General features: G+C 41.7%; 1 protein-coding gene across 1 annotated transcript in view; it reads right to left on the bottom strand.

Moving 5' to 3' along the window:
* KDM5B (lysine demethylase 5B) overlaps nucleotides 1-19,029 on the bottom strand; it is a 57,247-nt gene that overhangs the window by 16,583 nt on the left and 21,635 nt on the right. Inside the window, exons 6-17 of the mRNA XM_064472420.1 lie at nucleotides 16,345-16,438; nucleotides 14,608-14,711; nucleotides 12,999-13,157; nucleotides 12,256-12,375; nucleotides 11,643-11,801; nucleotides 11,026-11,207; nucleotides 8,039-8,201; nucleotides 6,914-7,033; nucleotides 4,934-5,128; nucleotides 4,358-4,539; nucleotides 3,601-3,725; nucleotides 3,123-3,273 (exon numbers count right to left, since the gene is read on the bottom strand). Of these exons, the coding sequence (XP_064328490.1) occupies nucleotides 3,123-3,273; nucleotides 3,601-3,725; nucleotides 4,358-4,539; nucleotides 4,934-5,128; nucleotides 6,914-7,033; nucleotides 8,039-8,201; nucleotides 11,026-11,207; nucleotides 11,643-11,801; nucleotides 12,256-12,375; nucleotides 12,999-13,157; nucleotides 14,608-14,711; nucleotides 16,345-16,438 (1,754 nt within the window). The remainder of the gene's footprint in view (nucleotides 1-3,122; nucleotides 3,274-3,600; nucleotides 3,726-4,357; nucleotides 4,540-4,933; nucleotides 5,129-6,913; nucleotides 7,034-8,038; nucleotides 8,202-11,025; nucleotides 11,208-11,642; nucleotides 11,802-12,255; nucleotides 12,376-12,998; nucleotides 13,158-14,607; nucleotides 14,712-16,344; nucleotides 16,439-19,029) is intronic.

The raw sequence follows: 19,029 nt of genomic DNA, 5'->3' as shown, positions 1-19,029 counted from the left end.
TTGCAACAGCTATTGTGGTAAGCTCTCCCCATGCCCGTACCAAAAGAGAACAAATCCCAATTTTGAATGGGTTTTATATTCGCAGGTTGTGTAGGCACTTCTGAAAAATCCTCTTTACGCTGAAATCATCATTTTCATTTTTATCTAAAAGCTTTGTATCGAATGAGTGGCTTATAAGCGTTAACAAATTGGCTAATATTAAAAATCTCTCTAAACTCAAGCCAATATTAACTAGGTCTGAGAGCCCTGAACAGAAAAGGAAAGAAACCTCTTACAATGCTGGCTCCAATTTAATCCACAATCTGTCATTCAAACAAAAGAGGAAAACATCATCCCAGCAGGATATGCCAGCAGGAGTGGAATGTGAACACTATAAAATAAATTTTAATTTACCATTCTATGTTAAAAATAGGTATTTTTAAACAACATGCAAGATCACATTGGGAGTTCCAAAATCCACAGTAAGCAAAGAATAAAATGAATTCAAAGTCTCAGGTACCACACAGGCTGTTTTATGGCCTACAATGTTTTACCATTTTTGTGGAAATTCTGCAGTACCTTCCAGGAAAAGGCGCAAGTTTTAAAAGTAAACAAACGGTTACGTATACATACATACGCGCACACACACGCATATATACACCTATCTAAACTGCAAAACCTACTGTCATGAGATGTTTTCGGTAACCAGAAATTACATGGGCCTAAAAAAATAAAAAAAATAAAGAAGAGCGTTCACAGAAGAAAAGCCCAAGCCATCCAAAGGTCTCTAAGCAGAAAAGGTTCCGTGAGGCCTGGAGAAGGACGGGGATGGATAGTGAGAACATCCCTGCTGTCGCACTGTTCCCTTCCAGCATCATCTCCATGTTAGTGCCAGAGAGGAATGAGGGCCACGCTGTCCCTTGGCCCGGGTCAGACAGCTGTTCACAGAACGACCTTCCAGACAGCATCTGTTAGCACCGCTTCGTCCCCCACCACCGTACGAACCGAAGGAAAACGGCAGTGCAGCCCGCCTGCCTTCCTTCAGGTGGTACAGAGAAGATGGCGAGCGAGAGTCACAGGATTTACTCTCAGAGAACGTTTATCATCTACCTTGGTCGTCTCTCTCCAGGAACTGTTGTGCACACTGTACAGGAGGAAATCCTTGAGCATCACTGACTGCCATGATTAACAGAGACGACCTCTCCAGTCGAGCCAAGCCTACGGCATGACTCTTCCAAACCGCGGATCAGAACGGAACGCTCAGTCCATAAAGGAAAGTTTGTCAGAAGTATGAACCAAACCTCAGGCAGAATCCACAATCCTCCATAACCAACACACAGCAGTTGGTGTGATGAAGGCTGCCCAACACCCTGCCGATACGTGAGTTGCACAGAGATGAAGCTGTATTTGATATAACATTTATTAAGATTTCATGCAGGTCGTTCCCTTCTTTTTATCTTTCTACATAGGTTATGAGCACTCCCCCTGTCAATCTTTTAGGAAAAAAAAGACCCATCAAATAACATGGGTTTTTAAAACTAATTATGAAGACATGCAACTGGACTTCTCCCAGAAATATGCTACAAAAAGCTCAAAGGAAAAAAGATGAGAGAAGGGCTAAAACCACTTTGGAGCAAACGAGAAATGCAGTCCAAGCATTGCCTTGCTCCTGTGCAGTGCAGCACCAGGAGGATCCTTTGTTACCGCCTGCAGCGCTGAGGGAGCTGGTGAGTACAGCCATCAAAGGCTGCCACACTATCCTGGGGACAAAAGAACAGACCTACTCAATGAGATGAAGATAAAACTTACTCCCTGCTCTTGCCAGGTCAAGCAAACTCAGGTACGTGTTAAGAGCAGGACAGACTCTTGGAAGAGCTCATCTGGCACAAAACAGCTGGAAAGGCCCTGGCTGAGGCTCCAAGCTCATCATTAGGAAGCCTGAGCAAATACCACCAAGGACAGGAGAACACATGGACTGGGAATGCCAGACCAAGAAGAGATGGGTCAACTCGAAATAAAGGAAGAGATTAGGAGCAGATAAATCCTTCAAATAACAATGCCATGAACCTCTGGGTTGGAAATTACCTATCTGGAGTATAAAGTCAGCCTTCAAAGTACTGCAAGAACACAGGGAGTGACAAGCTACAAGATACCTGCTGAGGCAGGCAACACGCAGAAGCCACACACGTGCAGTTATACCAGCACAAAGAGCAACTGCTCTGACAAACACCATGTTGTTCAAAGCAGCAAAGACAGGTGAAAGATGTCCAGATGGGAAGAGAGAGAAACAGTTTTTCCAGAAGTACTTCATGCTATGAAGACTTGAGCAATAATGTCCTCCACATATATAAAAACAGTATTTGCTTAGAAACCTACCATCCCACAAGACTAGATACAGCTGTTGTAAGCCTGGCTGGAGAATCTGCAACAGAAGATGGTAATTTGTGATCCCCAAGAGGAAGGCTACTACATCAGTCACAAACTGATGTAATGAGGAGATGTGGCCTTGTCCTTCTGGAGCTTCTGACTCCTTTCAACTCATTTCAGACATGGGAAGTGCTAGCAGGAGCGGGCAGCCAGACGTCCAGTACACAAAGAACGTATTACCCAAACACTGCCTTACCTTCTAATTCCTCGAGCAAATAACCTGTCTACAAGATTTAACGTAACTGCTGCCGAAGAAAGAGCAAGTGTTTTCCAGACATCTCATACAGTATTCCCATCATCATCAGCTCAGGAAGTTGAGGTGCTTTGTATTTCCACAAGGCATTAAGTGTGATGAATATAATGGCATGTGCACCACTGACAGAACTGCAGTCCCCGTGGCACAAAGACAAGTGGACTGTATCTTGTTGGGTGTTGCTTTGTCTGGAAACACCACACCAGTTTTTTCCCTTTGGGGAATGTTAGAATGAATTTACTGCCAAACTGTCAAACAGAGAAGAAGAAGAGATTGAAAGCTCAGGGTGTTTAACTTATTACGTGGAGGAAAGGTGAATCTCCCTGTAACAGATGGCTCTCTTGAGAAGACAAAAAGATTGCTTTCATTTTTAAGTCTTACAGAACACTGGCATCTATCACTGGCCACTGGCACTTATCCTCAGTGACTCAATTTTGTTGCAAACACATATAGTAACATTTACCTGGTTTGTCTTTTGCCATTAAGAAGCTGCTGTGCAACTGAGGCACATTTGTCTGCGTCCTGCGTAACTAGTCTGAGGTGTCGCAGCAGATCATTGTCTGGAAACTTTTTCATTTCTGATTCTTCTATCAAAGCCTTAAAACTGATGAGACCTTTTGGAAAAGATACTGAGTTAACAGAAGTCCCCCTTTGTGATGGATTTTTAAATGGTAAGGCTGAATAACACAACGCATTAAATCTATTTCCATTTCGACTTCAGTTATATTTTGTGTCAAAGTGATTTATAATCTTCTCACACAGAGACAGTTCAGCATAATTTCTGGGTTTACAACAGCTAAAATATTTACTTTAAAACATTAAGTTATATATCATTTCCTCTGGTTCTCACACAAGACAGAAGATGCTAAGTTTCAGAAACTAAAAACTGAAAAATTAGCCATTTTAAATTATATGCTGTAGACAAAAGGTAACGTACGTACTTCTTTTATTGTTAATTTTTGCCTCCAGAGCTTCGTTAACATTGGAAGCCCATTCGTTGTATGATTCCGCACGCATCTTTAGTGCGTTCATCATTGGGTAGAGTTCCTCCAGGGTGTAGCGGTACCTACAGCAGCACAGAAATCAAACTCTTCAGCAAGAACTTGGGGGGGGGGTGGTGGAAGGGAGGGGCATCAAGACATGTTGGTCTATACAACACAGGAACAATCTACTGTGCACCCAGGGTTACGTAATTAAGACACATAAGCGCACTGGGCTCCTCTTGAAACAATTTCAACATTGCAATTACTTCAAAAAACAGTTTCAACATGACAATTGAAGCAATTGTGAAATTGTCTTAGGACAAGCTGCATTCATGTAGGACAAAGATGTAACAACCAACAGGAAAGGAAAGATGACAATGGGAAGGAAAGTGAACAACTGCAAAAAAATATTACTTGGCAAGGACTGGATGTAAGGGATGATGACCTTGTTGCTATAAATAACAAAGCAAACTAACTTATCCAGCAATTTTTGCCGTTTTAGAGCAAGAAGAGCTGAACGCTGAAAAGAGAGTCTTTGTATACGAGCACAAAAAAGGCACATTGTTTTGGAGGGGCTGTATTTGCAGAGGATTGAGAAACAGAATACCGAGACAAGCACCATTGACAAAACAGAGTAGGCACCAGACTATCAAACCACAACATCTCCACGTAGAATATCTCCAGAACACAGTATTATTTGCTATCTAAAGCTTACCCCAGTTTATATTTGTAGGTGGGACAGGAACAGAGATCCTCGACATGGTACAAGCATACCAATAATCCAGGTTTACATGGACAATAAACAGCAGACATGAAACAGGTGGTTTTACACTTCAGGCATTGTCGCTCGTCATCAGGAAACAGCTCAAAAGCCACTCTCTCTGAGTCAGTCACTCCCTGCAAGAGGGTACGGCACATCACTTCCAAGTCTAACAAAGAGGTGATTATTCCAAGCCAAAACATTTATCAAAGCAATAATGAAGTTTAGAAGTAAGATTTTAAAACCACATAGACAGAAGTCTTGGTTAATGAAAAATCAGCTCTTCTGACTCAATTACTAAAAGAACAAACATTACTTTAAAAGAGACGGACGTTCTGAACAGTATTAAAGGGCAGATGCTAAAACAAGATGCTCGATAAATGATTCTTTAGCCAAGCAGTCCTCTGACATCAACAATGCTACTCAGGAAGGTACTATGTGGCTTTAAGCTGTTGACGAGTCCCAGCATGCCTTCACATCACCGTTTCAACTCTTCCTTCATTCGATACAATATTATTTCCTACAACTCACCAGTTTATCAACTTTCTCACGCAACCTCTTCTCATCTTCAATCATAATAGCCATGTCTTTTTGAACTGTAGATGCTACCACAACATCAAGAACATCTGCTTTGGAAGCCATTTTACAGATCATCTCATCATGAGAGAAGACACAGTAACGGTTCAGCAGGCGGTAATGTTCCACACACTGGCGACCCAACGGTAGCTGCATTGAAAAACATTCAGTGAATGAGGAGTTCACTTTGAAAATTACATTAAGTTACTGACTTTTTATGCTACTAACCAAAAGCTATCCAAGTGAAAGGCAAATCCTTCTAGCAACAATATTCATCATTCAGGATGTAAAACTAGACAAATCAAGACCCTGAGTTCTTGTAAACCAAGACTGTTTATAGATCGTAGAATTGTTAACGTTGGAAGAGACCTCTAAGATCATCAAGTCCAACTGTCAGCCCAACACCACCACGCCTCCTAAGCCACTCCTTTACAGTGAACACAGTGTTTCTCCCATGAACCTAGCCAAAAAACTTGCATCCGCTATCTGGAAGAGACCATAACTGGGGGTAACGAAATCACTACACCACAGCAGGCTCAGGAAGAGCCAAGCTAAAAATACACAGATGCTGGGGAAGCAAAGGGAAGAGTAGGGATGCCCTGACAAAGGCAGGCTGCAAGGCACGCTGCACCTTCCTCACAGATGATATGGCTGTTTTCTGAAGGCCATGAACCGCGCTGCAACATGAGAAACTGCTGACTCCATGAACCATTACAGTCCCTAACTAACCCCAGGCAGAGCAAACAATTCATTACGAGCTGGGCAGGTTACTCATAGCTTTATTTGAAGGCTGTCTCTGGCCAGGCGGTTAGTGATGTTCAGGCTACAACAAGGTTACGTGTTAGAGTCTGGTACGAAACTCGTGGAAGAACAAGAGGAAAACCAAAACCAACGCAACCAATATGCAAACACAGTCACAATGCAGAAAGCTTTCTTCCAATTTTAGTAATTTCCTGCTTCTAAGTCATGTTTTTTAAACCTAGCAACGTTTTTAGATGTGCTACATTTACAAATACATTTACAAATTTTGGGAGGGGACGATAAAAAACATCAGGAGTAATTTTAAATATAGTAGCTTCAAAGGATCTTCCTGAGATGAGGCAACACTATGTGTCTGAGAAATCTGCTGGGAAAGAGAAATGATTACTTCTAACTGTGGAGCAACTATCCTCCATTTGTTTTCATTTTAAAAAAAGACAAAAAACTCAATAAATCACTGTGACCTGCTAATCGTAACATGGGCCCCTCAGTTGTTTCCATGAGCTGAGCGAAGCTTACTGGCAATAACGTACTGGTCTGTAAACCTTCTGTTTCAACATTAACACTTTCTGTCCCCTTCTCATTAAGGTATTCTTCCTTACACACCTACAGCACCTCTGCTATCCAAGAGGACGCACTCACATCAGATGCAATCCTTGGTATTACTTTTTTTCACCCAAAAGGACTATTGAAGTCTTTAACTGTTCTTAATGTGTTAAATGTATCATCCGATTTAATCATAGAAGTTAAAGTAGAAGAGAAAGCCGAGCTGGCTTTGCTCTGCAGCTGTAGAAAGCACCTCTTAGAGAATTCCCAGTGCAACAAACAGTAAAAATTCATGCCAGCTCTTGATGATTTGAATGGAATTTGGGGACACAAAAGGAGCAGATTCTAGCAGCACTGGCGCTTCTCATATTCTAGGCATGCACAGGATCTTGCCTTCCTCCTGCTGTGAAAGATACATCAGCCCTAATGTATAATTTCAAACGGAACCTTAGAGAAAGCCCACAGTTCACCACATTAAGGGAATGCTTTCAGCAAAACATTATGCTTCCAGTAACAGGCTCCTTCTGATCTGCGGACTAGATTTGTGCCTCAGCAGTAAGCTGGGGCTGTACATCAGCTGGAACAACTCTGCAACTGCATACTTGATGAAAAACTGGTTTTGGAACGTACCCAGTCAACTGTGCAGAAGTTCACAGCTTCAGCAAAATTGAAACCCTGATTGAAGCCACTGTGATAAGCTCTTGGAAAGGTGATCACAAACTCGCCAGCACATTGATTGGTTCGATAAACCTAGGAGAAAAGACATACAAGCGTTAGCTCAAACCTGAACAGAACCGAAGGCTGTGAAGAGAATATGGATTTCCAGTTCCTGGTAGCTCCTATGACGACTTTGTACAGTTTTAAAGCATAAGCCCAAGAATTATAACTGGCATTTGGTAACTTGTCATATAAAACCCTAGGAAGCAAAGGGGTTTCATCCGGCCATACCCGCACTGTACGCCCTTTTAAGTCAGCTGCCTGTGCCCTTTGCTAGCTCTGACAGTTACACAAATAAAGCAAAGGCAAGGCTCTCTTCAACGTGCAGCTGAAGGGGAAGAGAAATTTGGAACCTACTCAAAAGTTCACACTGCTGTAAATCTCATGCTTCTGGTGCTAGACAAGCAGCATGAGAGCATGCAGGTCTTCCTGCATCTTTCCATTTTGGAGTCTCTCACAGCATACTAGACACCACAAGTTTTGCCACTTTTTTCATATTTTCCTTAAAGTCCCAAGGTCAGCTAGTCAAAAGCTAATTAAGTTGTAAAGGGACATAATTCCCATGAATAATCTAGTATGAAGTATGATGGAAACTGATGAAAATGTTTTTTAAATACCTAAGAACTTATCCAGAAAAAATGAGATGATGTGAATGACAAATAAAGGAAGAATGGGTTTTGGCCCCCTGCCAGAAACTCTATGCCAAAAAAACTTGTGTCTGATTAGACAGACATAGGAAGAGCTCCTGCCATTGTTTCAAAGGTCAAGACTAAACTTTCCAGCTGAGACACAGAAACAGAAACACGCTAAGGTGGATCTCCAGAGAAGCGTTTTCCAAGCAATTCCAAAAGCAATGACTCCATTGCCCATCTGTTCCTACTGGCACATTGTACTAGACAAGGAAGATACAACACACACGGAAACTACCACACCACCTCTGTAATAAAAGTGGCTTCAAATATCAGCTTTGAAGTAGAATTCAGTGCAAATGAAAGAGGGTTGGGTTTGGGGGAGTAGCACAGGAGTCCAACAACATACAGGCACTCCGTGGGCCATCAAAGTATTCGGGTTCATTATGGTGACAAGTTGGTGCAAGAGATCTGGCTGAGATTCAAATAGCTCTGGAGCAAGCTTCTTCATTACATCCTCCAGCTGTTCAGCTGCATACCCTGGGGCTCCATACCACGTTTTAGGCTCCCCCCTGCAAGATTATTAAAAAAAGTTAAATATAAGCAATCTTGTAAGTTACATTTTCAGTCTTCTGCTTTAAAATACACCATGTCAAAAGAAGGGTATATCATGAGGAAGGAATGCAAAGATTATGTCCCTTCCTGAACCTTCACATTTTGCACAGGGCCCTCCTCCAGACCTATGATTTTAACTGCCTACCTTTCTGAGCACATACTTAAAATATTTGGGGGGGGGGGGGGGGGGGGGGGGGGGGGGGAAGGGAGGAAGAGACTGAGGAAGTCCTCAGGGAAGTTCTGCTGCTTCCAGCACAACTTCAAAATCTAAGCTGTTTGTCTTTTACCATGAACATACCCTCCCTCTTGGATCTAACAACCAAAGCCAGTTCTTTGTCTTGTGCATAATTGCCATAAGAGCAACATACAATAAGCAGAAATTAAACTTCCAAATTACGCGACTATAAGAGACATAAAAGACATCACGGAAAAAATAAATCCATATCCAGAGTAGGAATGACCTTTAGCAACAGTTTAACCCAATGCAGGACAGTTGAGAAAGTCAAGGTTACGCCTCTGTGTTCCAGGAGGCATTGTTTCAGGTGTACAAAGAAGCTGGCCCACTGCACCACGAAGATGAAATGCCTTTCGATCCCTTATAAAGAACATTAGAAAGGTATTTAGAAAGGAAGATAACAGACAAATCACTTTCTCCAAGACTCCTGAAGAGCTGGCAGAGTAAAGCTGACTCACCATTGTCCTTTTTTTCATAACTCATAAAGCAATCAGGGAGATTCCACAAGAAAAGAATGAAGTGCGATTCAAGAAGCATATCCCTCACGCCTAGGAACTTATTCCTGCCCTCAAACGGCACCTGCCGTGGTGAGGAGGACAGCTAGCAGGAGGGACTGTGGAAGGGCAGTTACATCAGTATCCCAAGGAGCACCACAGGTAGAGCTGTTAAATGACTGTGCAGCCTTGGGCCTGGTCATCGTCTTGGAACAATTCTGTGAATTCATGAAGACCAGCCATAGACACAACTAGAAACTACACTGTGTCCTGCCCCAGTACTTGGTTAGTCAAGAATTTTGCTCCTTGATATGTGTCCATGCCAAGGAAAAGGTGAGAGCAGTTATGAACTGTGGGCAAGGATACGGATACTAGGGGTCTCTGGACTTCAGGAGAACTGATAATGGAGAAGGTACGGTTCTAACAGAGGTATTCAGGTGTCAGCCTTATGAAGGCAGCCAGCTGCAGAATTGATGAGGGTGACTTTTCTTTCTACGCTGCTACCCAATAGCTCCACATTCCTGCCGTTACAAATACCAGCATCAATGATGGTAATTCTTATTCTTCCTCTGACTGGGACTGACATCTTATTTATTTTCAAGCATCTTTAGAAGCAAAGATTCCCCCCCCCCTTTTTACCATTTCAAGAATTAACACAGCATTTAGGGTCATGCAGGAAAACTATTGCCTTCAACCCTATGAAAGGTCTGCTGCTGTAGCCTGGTTCAGTTGGGACTGTCTGCTCAAAATACTGTACCAGGATACGAGCACATGGGAACACTGAAGATGGACATGCCATTCCTGGTAGTTCACAAGAACAACTCCTGCCTCCTGATGTCTTTTCGGGGTTTGAAGTACTGTCTTCAGTGGCAGGTCATTAAAATTGACTCCTCTGGCCAAGAATAGTATTATACTCAACTGTACGTTGCTCTTAAATAGGCTGAAATACCCAGATATAAACCTCTAAGTTGAAAGGAAACATAGAACAATATCTGCAAATAAAAAGAAAGGACATTCATGCTGGAGGAGAACTAAATTCCAAGCAGGTAGTGCTACTTTCCCATGTGTCTGTGAATGTATATATGAGGGTACACGTGTGTTGCACACATATATTCACAGGCACTTCTGTATCTTACTGGCCTTGACTGCAAACACCAGTGCAATTTGGGACAAGTTATGCAGCACATAATGCCATTCCAACAACAACAAGGGGAGGCTCTCCTAGAAGAAATAAAGTTTCTACTGCAAACAAAAATCCTCCTCTCCTTCCCACAGTCTTCAGTCTAATTGAAGACCCAGACAAAAAATAAAAGGCAACAAATAACAAGGAAAATCATTTTTACAATGGAAGTTTGATCACTCATTACTTAGTGTCACTCAGTTTTAATAATGTCAAGTACTAAGAAAGCAAGTGAATTAAGTCACTGACAGCGTGGACAACTGAATAGTAGCTCAGATGTGCTTTTACCATTCTGCTGGAATACTTGTGTGAACACAGAAAGGGAAAGAGCTTGACAGGTTTCAGGAAGAGTGACAAGAATAATTCAAACTCTAGAAAAGCTGTTGTAAGGTGAAAAGTTTAAGAAGTTCAATCTATTCAGAATATGAAAGAAATGGTACAGATCTGTCCTGATTACAGTTGACAAGTGTTCGCTTGATGAGAGGATTTATGATAGAATGATCTATCTAACAGACAAAGAAATATGCAGGATCCTGAGATTGTTAGTTGGAGCTAGATGATTTTTTAAAAAAACTTGCATGGTTTTTAGTTTTACATTGAGCATAATAAAACATTTGATGGAGTATCTGCTGCGTCTCATGAATTTTTTTGAAACAGGGAATGGATGTCTCTTTCCAAAATATGACCTCTTGCCCAAAAGCAAATCAATGCAGGAATCTCACTGTGCCAAATTTAACCCTGCTGCAGCAGGATTGCAAGGGTTATTCTGGCCTGAACTCTGAATCTGGTTTTAGTCCACTAATTAAAAAGGGAAAGGGGGAATAATTGAAAGGGAGATTGCTTCTCAGGCTGAGTTTATTCTTCAGACTCACCAATGCAGATAGTTAATGGAATAGCTCCAGTGGTCTTCTATATGCCAACAAAATGAGGAAAAGCACATTCCTACGTATAGCCAGGGTAATTTCATTCCACATATGTCTGCAGTGATGTGAGCAAGAACAGACTGCTCCATCACAGGCATGTTGTTTAAATTCCAGCCGCTATCGAGGTATTCCTGCAAGTTGAACAGAATGGTCACAGCTTTATACAGCACGAAGTGAAAAACCCAAGAAGGTAAAACTGCCAAAAGAGCCACAGAAGAAAAACATCCTTCCTATTAAATAATACAAGGAACAGAACAATGAATCAAAGAACAAAACCTCCATGTCTTTGCCTTTTTCACAAACCTTATCTGACCTGCTTTCTTAAATTGAGACTTTTTTTCAGTCTGGAAGTTAATAAATAACTTCTAGGATAAATCTGTGGCTTTCAATGTCTGATCACAGCAAATTTTATTCATTAAAAACTCTGCATAATTCTCTTCAAATACTGAGCCAGACACACAACACACACACTTCACAACCCAGTTCCATTATTTCACTTTGAACCGAAGAGACTCATTTAATGAAGAACTGCAATAGAAACATAGGCAGTGAACAAAAAGACCTACCTCTTCTTCTGGTCTAACTTTAAATTTCCCACCCCTAACTGGGAAGCCACTGCCAAATTCCTTTGAAGCAATATCAGCTCCATATTCTACTGTCACATCCTCTTCAATGGTACTAACAAGTCTCCAGAATTCTTTTTCAACCAGCTCGGTGGGGACCATCTAGGCATGAGAAGAAGAAAAACAAGGAGGACATACTCAGGAATCAGTGTATAAAAAGCACGTGCATAGAAGCTATCTCACAGAGGAATCTCCATTGGCTTGAAGCATTTCCCCATTTCAAAATTGCTTCAGCAAGAGAAAAAAACAAAGCAGCAGAAATGTGGTTCCACACAGGACATGCTGCTTCTTTGTTCTCTCAGGAATGGGTGAGAGAGAGTATTCTCTTCCTTACAGACACTTCTTCAAAAGTGAGGAAACAAGAAGCTGGTGGAACAAGAAACCATGACACCAGCAAGAACAAAGATTCACTGATATAAATGAGAACCTCTGATTTGGGATTTCGTCCCATTCAAAAGAGGAATTCCCCCCCCCCAGCTATATATTTTAACTAAAACTATATTTTAACAAAAAATGAAATCTACATTATGGCATCAGGATAAATACACGAACATACATGTACTGGCATGTTAAAATAGTCTGACTTGAACGCATCTGCCATTTCTCCAAATGTGCGAAGAGTATAGTCTCTTGCTGCTTGTTCAAAACCAAACGCTTCTTGAGGCTTATTACACTCCTGCAATTGAAATGACAATTATTTCTGTAACTTGTAAGACAATCTGTGCTCAGATTTTACACAAATGGACTACTACTACAGCATCCGATGGGGAAGAAGGCGGGGCGCCTGACCGAAGTGAAATGACTGCCCCAAGTCGCAGAGTCAGAAGAAGCTGCTCTCCTTAATTCACTAAACCACGATATTTATTGATAAGTCTGCATAAACATTAATGAAGTAGCACACCTATTTTCTCCTTCTAGTAGAGCTAAGCAAAACCCAGAGATGCATAGGTCTCCACACTGAAGCACCTAGTGAGACTCCCATTGTAGATACAGAGGAAAGGTGCCAATTAAAATTCAATGTATTCTTTACAATTTTAGTGATGCTAAGGCAGATCAATTTTGGCTCCAAAATACTAAGTGATAGCTTTGCAGTTTGAAGAACATCCAGTTGTCTTTTTAGCTTGACCCTCTATCACCTTGCTTGTACAACCTTAATACTAAGTTTTATTTTCAATCCCTAGGATCAAGTTAAAAACAAACAAACAAAAAAAAAACCCAACCAACCAAAAAACACCAAACCAAAACACAACCACAAAATAAAAAGTAACTTTCAGCCTAAATATAAGTTTGTCAAATTACCTGAGCCAAACACTGGGGACACCTCCAGTCCCCCTTGGGAACATCATGAAGGGGTGGAATTAAACAGAAAGTGTGGTAACTGTCATCACAGCCGTCGCACAACAGGAGTCGGTCCTCATCGTTACCACTGCCACATAAGAGACACACATACAAATCCACCTGTAACAAGAAATTGCCAAAGTGGGCATTTCAGCGCTTCGGGTAACTCACAGGAAGAGCAGGTTAGTAACTCAGTCACCTGTGACATTTACCAAAGCCTATTTTTACTTTCTCTCTGAAATGGAAATGAGACGAGCAAACAAAAAATATCTATGTTTAAATAACCCCCCTCTGTACTTTAAGGAAGGGCCACAAGATTGCAAGACCTTCCATTTGGGTTTTTTCCCCCAAGTGACAGAAGACATGGTTCAGTGGCCAGGACAGTTTAAGTCAGCAGCACTGTGGATTTGGCAGGTGTAACGTACACCCATCGGTGGCTCACAGATCCTTTTTCTTGTTGCTCTCACATGCAGCATGCACAGATGTTTTATCCTCCTCCGAGACCAGCGGTTTGCAGCCTCAGAAGAGAGGAGGGGGTTCCGCTGGATGTGACTGTTCCTCTTTTTCCCCAGAGATACTGGCCAACAACTTAGTTTTAACGTGGAAAGGCTCCAGCTTCCCAGCAGAGCTACGTGCTCTTGGGCAGGGGGCAGCTGAAGTCTGATGGAGGTTCCACTCAGCAGCTACCGAGGCCCAAGGAAAAGGCACGTCTCCAAGCATGGGAAGGGTCGTCTGCTGCCTGTCCTACACCACACCTTCATCAGCAACAGACTGGAAGGCTCTTCTCAAATACAGACTAGAGCTGTGAGGACAAGTGGACTCTGTTGCCGTAGGTTGTTAAAAAAAAAAGAAAAAGGCAGCAGCATCTCCCACTCCTCCCACAAGCTTTTTCTGTTTGGGGGTGGGGGCGCCAGGCTTCTAGTAATTGCACATTCAATTCTCAGGTAGGTAGCTAGAGGTGTGGATTAAATAAAGGTGGTTTTAGGAAGGACCCAAGAAGCAGCATGGATATCTCCGCATCATCTTCTCAAAAGCAAGACAAACTACCCTTGCTTTCAGTTTGGGTTTTTTCTGGAGGGGAGGTGGTGGTGTGTGGAGGCACAAGGTCGGTTTTTAAGAAGCATTTGAACAACAGAGCTTCCAGTTAGTGTTGAAATCGTGGAGTAAGTGGCAGGTCTGCTGGGGAGTCGGGTGCCAAAGCTCACATTAAGCTCCCTTAAGGTTGAAGAACAATGGGGAGAGAGATCAGGTCACAGAAGAACCACTTCTATTTGGACTCTTCTTTCAAAATGCTTATTTTGAGACTCTACCTTGGAGACAGAAAACAAGTTACCTTAGTTATAGATAGGGACACTTAGCTATCCTGTTATTTTCAGCTTTGTAACAGCATGAAGCTTTATGAGTGTGTATATCCCAGCAGGCAAACACTGTTTTGTTTCAGCTACAGGGTTACATGAAGAATAGAGTCCTTAGTGTGATACAAGAGACAGGAGATGTCACTACATGCTCAAGAGAGACCCAGAAACACCTGCCGCCAACACGAAGCAGCAGGAAGGCAGGGCGCACTCACAGCATTAGTGGGTTTTTTAGATCGGACTCTGGATTTGTCTTTCTCCAGCTCCCCGGCGTGTTCTCTCTTCTCGGGAAGCTTCACTGTGCTATGCATTTCCTTTTCTGGTGCAACAGAAAAAATAAGAGCGTATTACAAAATGTTTTAATACTTAGTGTTACTTCTTATTTTATTTGTTATTACTTGTTAGATTGCATTGCTCCAAGTTATTTGTTGAATTACTTGTTTCAGTTCACTTCCGGCAAGACTTGGGACACCTGCAATGCCTACAGAAGCGGTACTGTCAGAAGAGCCAAGCATGCCATCACGAGCTAGCAATGACTATCACAGCCCACACTGAGTCGGTATGGTAAATCCCATTTAAATTAATTTAAATTATGAATACCTTCATAAGCTTAAGATTTTGTTTCCATGTGGTGTTAACAAATGTGGTTGGATCACTCCAGTTTTACAGCAGCATGTCACACGGAGACACGAAACAACCCTACAGTTTCCTACGATGACCTTCGCATTTCTGTTTCTCATAGCGGTAGCATTCGTGAGAACGTATCATCAAAGATGAGCACGCAGAAGTGGCCTGACAAAGTAGCAGTTCCTCTACATTCTTGCACTCCTACCTAATTTGGGCATGTCTCTACTCAAGCCTTCATTCCTGACATTATAAAAAAAAACCAAAACGAAACCTGCACATCCAAACCCACACAACCGAGCGCGGAGGATCCCAGGGCTCTGGTGCTGAAGGCAAGCAGGCACTAAGTTCTTAGCTAAGGCTACAGGTGAGCTAGAGACCTTTACATGAGACAATCGGAAGCATTTCTTGGAGTCCAAGAGCTAACAAAGAAATTAAAGAGAAGAATGTCTATATCTAGCAGAAATTTACATCTAGAGCTTTTTCCCTCCTGCTCGGGGGGTGGGGGTGGGGAGGAAGCTTAATGCCTAGAGACACACCTTAAAGAAAAAAACCTCAAATTAAAGGAGACCACAACCTAGGCAAATCCTTTGGGGGTGGTGGGGAGGTGGTGGGGGTTGTGTGTTTGAATGAACAAAGGAGACTGAGGGACTACCTAGTTAATTGCGATTATTAAGTATTGATTTGTTAAGTTGTAAATTATTTGTCAACAAGCTTATCCTCTGTTTGATGGCATTAAACATTTCTTCTCAGCCTGAAATTATGATTTTTTTAAGGACAGATAACAGACTCAGAACTATTGATAGAAGCAATTTAAAAATCATATTACGGGAACTTCATCAAGTTCACAACATACTATCTTTTGCCTTCATGAGCTTCATTTCCTGATTTCAAATTCAAATTCTTTCCTGAAAGTGTTTGAAACCTGATAAGTTTTTAAAAAGAGTTTCCTCTAAAGCTAGCGGGCTGATGCTAGCTATTTGAAATACAAAATAGAAATGTGGCTCAAATCTCCTTTCTGATTGCTCCATAAGAGACACTGAAGTTTCAAAAGTAGAAATTATTTTTCAGCTGAAAATATCTTCGAGAAGACCCAACCGCTTCCAAAACAAAAGGTTTCAAATCCATAAAAAGAACCTTTATTGAAATTCCAATTTAAAAGTGAAATTAACAGAAGTTTGTTGTTGTTTTTGTTGGGTTTTTTTTGTTTGTTTTTTAATACTCTGAATTGTTCCAACTGCTGAATTTAACTCTGGTCTTAAAATGAGTTTGTACAAAGTAACAGAAATCGCGTTCGCATTTTGTTCCACTCCCCACTTGCCACTCACCGTTTTCACACTTCGGAGGCGTACACCCCATTCTACGCCTCAGATTATGAGTTCTGGCTTCTGGAGGGTCAGATTCAGTTTTAATATTGGTTGCCTTAAGAAAAAAGAAAAGAAAAGGAAGAAAAAAAGTCATTCATGTCCTTAGATGGAACACTTTGGTTTTACACTTGCATTTGGGAAAACGTTTGCTGCCATCCGAACTGAGGGCTGCTTGCCCAAGTACGGACCGACGGTTTTGGAATACCCGGCTGGCGCTGCACGCAGGCTGCGGGAAGGGCTGCGCGCCCAAAGAGATCCACCTGCGCTCCACTCCTCCTGCCCTCAGAGCCGCCTTGGCCCTGGAGGAGGGAGAAAGCTGGCTGTGTCCAAACTCAGAGTCCTGATGACAGGGTGACTATTAAGGTCTAAATAATTCTCTGCAAGTCTCTACAGTTGAGCAACTTTGGTGCAGACCCTACATGATTTTAAAATACACATTTCAATACTCTCAGGAGCTGAGAACTGGGAAGAGAACACACAATTTTGATGTCCAAATTCAAAAAAATATCTCTGCATACAATTCTTAATTCACTCTGATGAATGCCAGGAGAGGACTGCAAAGGTTCTGAGAACAAGCTGATGTGAGACCCAAAGACTTTGTCGCGCTACAATGGAGGTCTTAAAACTTGTAACCTGACTTGTTCTACGAAAAATCCAGACGGGTGGAAGTCAGCTAGACTTTGAGGACTTCATTTAAACTCAAAGAACCATCTTATACTTACAAATGAATAAATCTAAAAAGGCAACCTGGATCTCTGAAATACTTGTATTCAGTTATTTGAAAAAGAGCCGAGAGAGAAGCAACACAGGGAACAACCTGGAGAGATTTGAAAGAAAATCCTACAAAAAGCCTATGCCAATAACGATAGCATGGTTTTGGTTTGATTTCAGTGGAACTTGATAAGAAGCAAAGGAACAAGGAACTTCAGGGTTTCATACATCTTTACTTTTGAGAAGCAGAGCATGCTCCGGCCTCCTACACAGGGAACTCAGCTGGTGTATTGTGGAGCTTTCAACATAGAATCATGTTTTTCTATTTAATTCTTACATTTCTTCCCTCAAGTTTTGAGACTGTGGGAGAACAGTTCTGAAACCCCTTGAAAAAAAGATTAGTTTCTCCAACATTGTATTTTTTAAGCCTAATTTCTTAAGGAAATGAGGTCCTGCAACCACTCTCCTGCTGCTCACACAGGTCAGTCACATCTCCCTGAACCCCAGAAATGGGACTTACTGGCCGAGCTCTAAAAGCGTGACTTCCAGCCTGAATGCATTGTCAGGTACGGCAAGGGGCAGGGTTTGCTGCTGTTCTCTTTGGGGTTTTTTTGTAGGCTGGTTTTGGATTTTACAGAGGTGATTTTGACATTATTTCCCCTTCACTTTTGGTGTTCTTTGTCCCAGTTGCTGTCTCCATGAGACCAGGCAGAGGTCCCACTGCTTAAGATACGCAAAAAAAATGCTGGTCATTATATTTAGTGATACTGAATCAGGATCAGTCTGCATGGATCCTTAAGTGACACACTAACAGATGCCCCGTCTTCCGCATCTTTAACTTCTATGAGTTATGTCTATATTCTGTGCTTAAGCCTATATTTAGCTTCACAAGTGTAGCTCTTTTTCAGCCTGAGCCTTTTACCAGATCGATTCATCTCACTTCCACAGCATTGTTCTTTTACACTTGTCTTTTCTACATCAAGCGTCTAAATACTTTGTATTTCAAAACCAGCCTATAACAAAGGAAAAGGGCAATGACATTTTCTCCTAATTGTTTACTAACCTGGGAGGAAAGGGGCAAGGTAAAATCTATGCATCTTACAACTGTAAACTAACACTTATCCCACAGGCTGTAGTTTTTGCTAGTAACACTAATTTATGGTATTTTCCTGTAGTTCACTAGTTTTAAAGGTTTATAGTAGATGGTTAGCCTTTGAAAAGCAGTCAAATTGGAAACATGAGAATAAACCTAGGTTTTACAATTTAAGATGCTAACAAATCCCTGCAATTCTCATTAGAGCAAAAAGTCGAGACACATTAACCAAACATTACTACTTTGCAACTAGGTCAGTGCAAAAATCAACTCTGTGTAGCTTCAGTGAAGAGTAAAATGGATTTAATCAACTTAGCTGACTTTGTACTGAAATGGAACACCAATACATTAACTAATCTTAACTTTTGGAAATTATTGTCTTAATGCACTGCAGCTCCTTCCTAAGCGAGTCAGTCCATGCTGCTTAATTCAGCCTTAGCTCTGTAGGCTTCAATTCTATTCTTAATCAAGTATTTTCTTTCCACAAAAATTAGGTGCATGACATCAGTAGCGCTGGGGAAAGAGCTGACAGGGTGGCCTTCCTTTTTGGCTAAGTACGTGCCTTTCAGAGAAATGACAAAAACATGCGCTTTTGGTTACCCAGTGCCGCCTGGCACCACTGTCAGAGAAAGAAAATCTGAGTATATACTTGCCCTGCTGTTAATCTTTAGAGGATACGTGAGAACTAGCATCTTTCAGCCACAGGCAGATACTTCAAATGGAAAGATTCAGATCAAACTACCAAGGTTTTCTCAGAATTATAAACCTACCTGTAACCAAGTATTTCAGTGGAAAAGCTTTAGAAAACCTTAACTGTAACTTATTAACTAAGAATAACTATA

Source organism: Phalacrocorax carbo, chromosome 23, assembly GCF_963921805.1.
Source record: "Phalacrocorax carbo chromosome 23, bPhaCar2.1, whole genome shotgun sequence".
In the NCBI taxonomy this organism is placed as follows: domain Eukaryota; kingdom Metazoa; phylum Chordata; class Aves; order Suliformes; family Phalacrocoracidae; genus Phalacrocorax; species Phalacrocorax carbo.
Note: the sequence above shows the minus strand (reverse complement) of the source record. Positions and strands in the feature narration are given on the sequence as shown.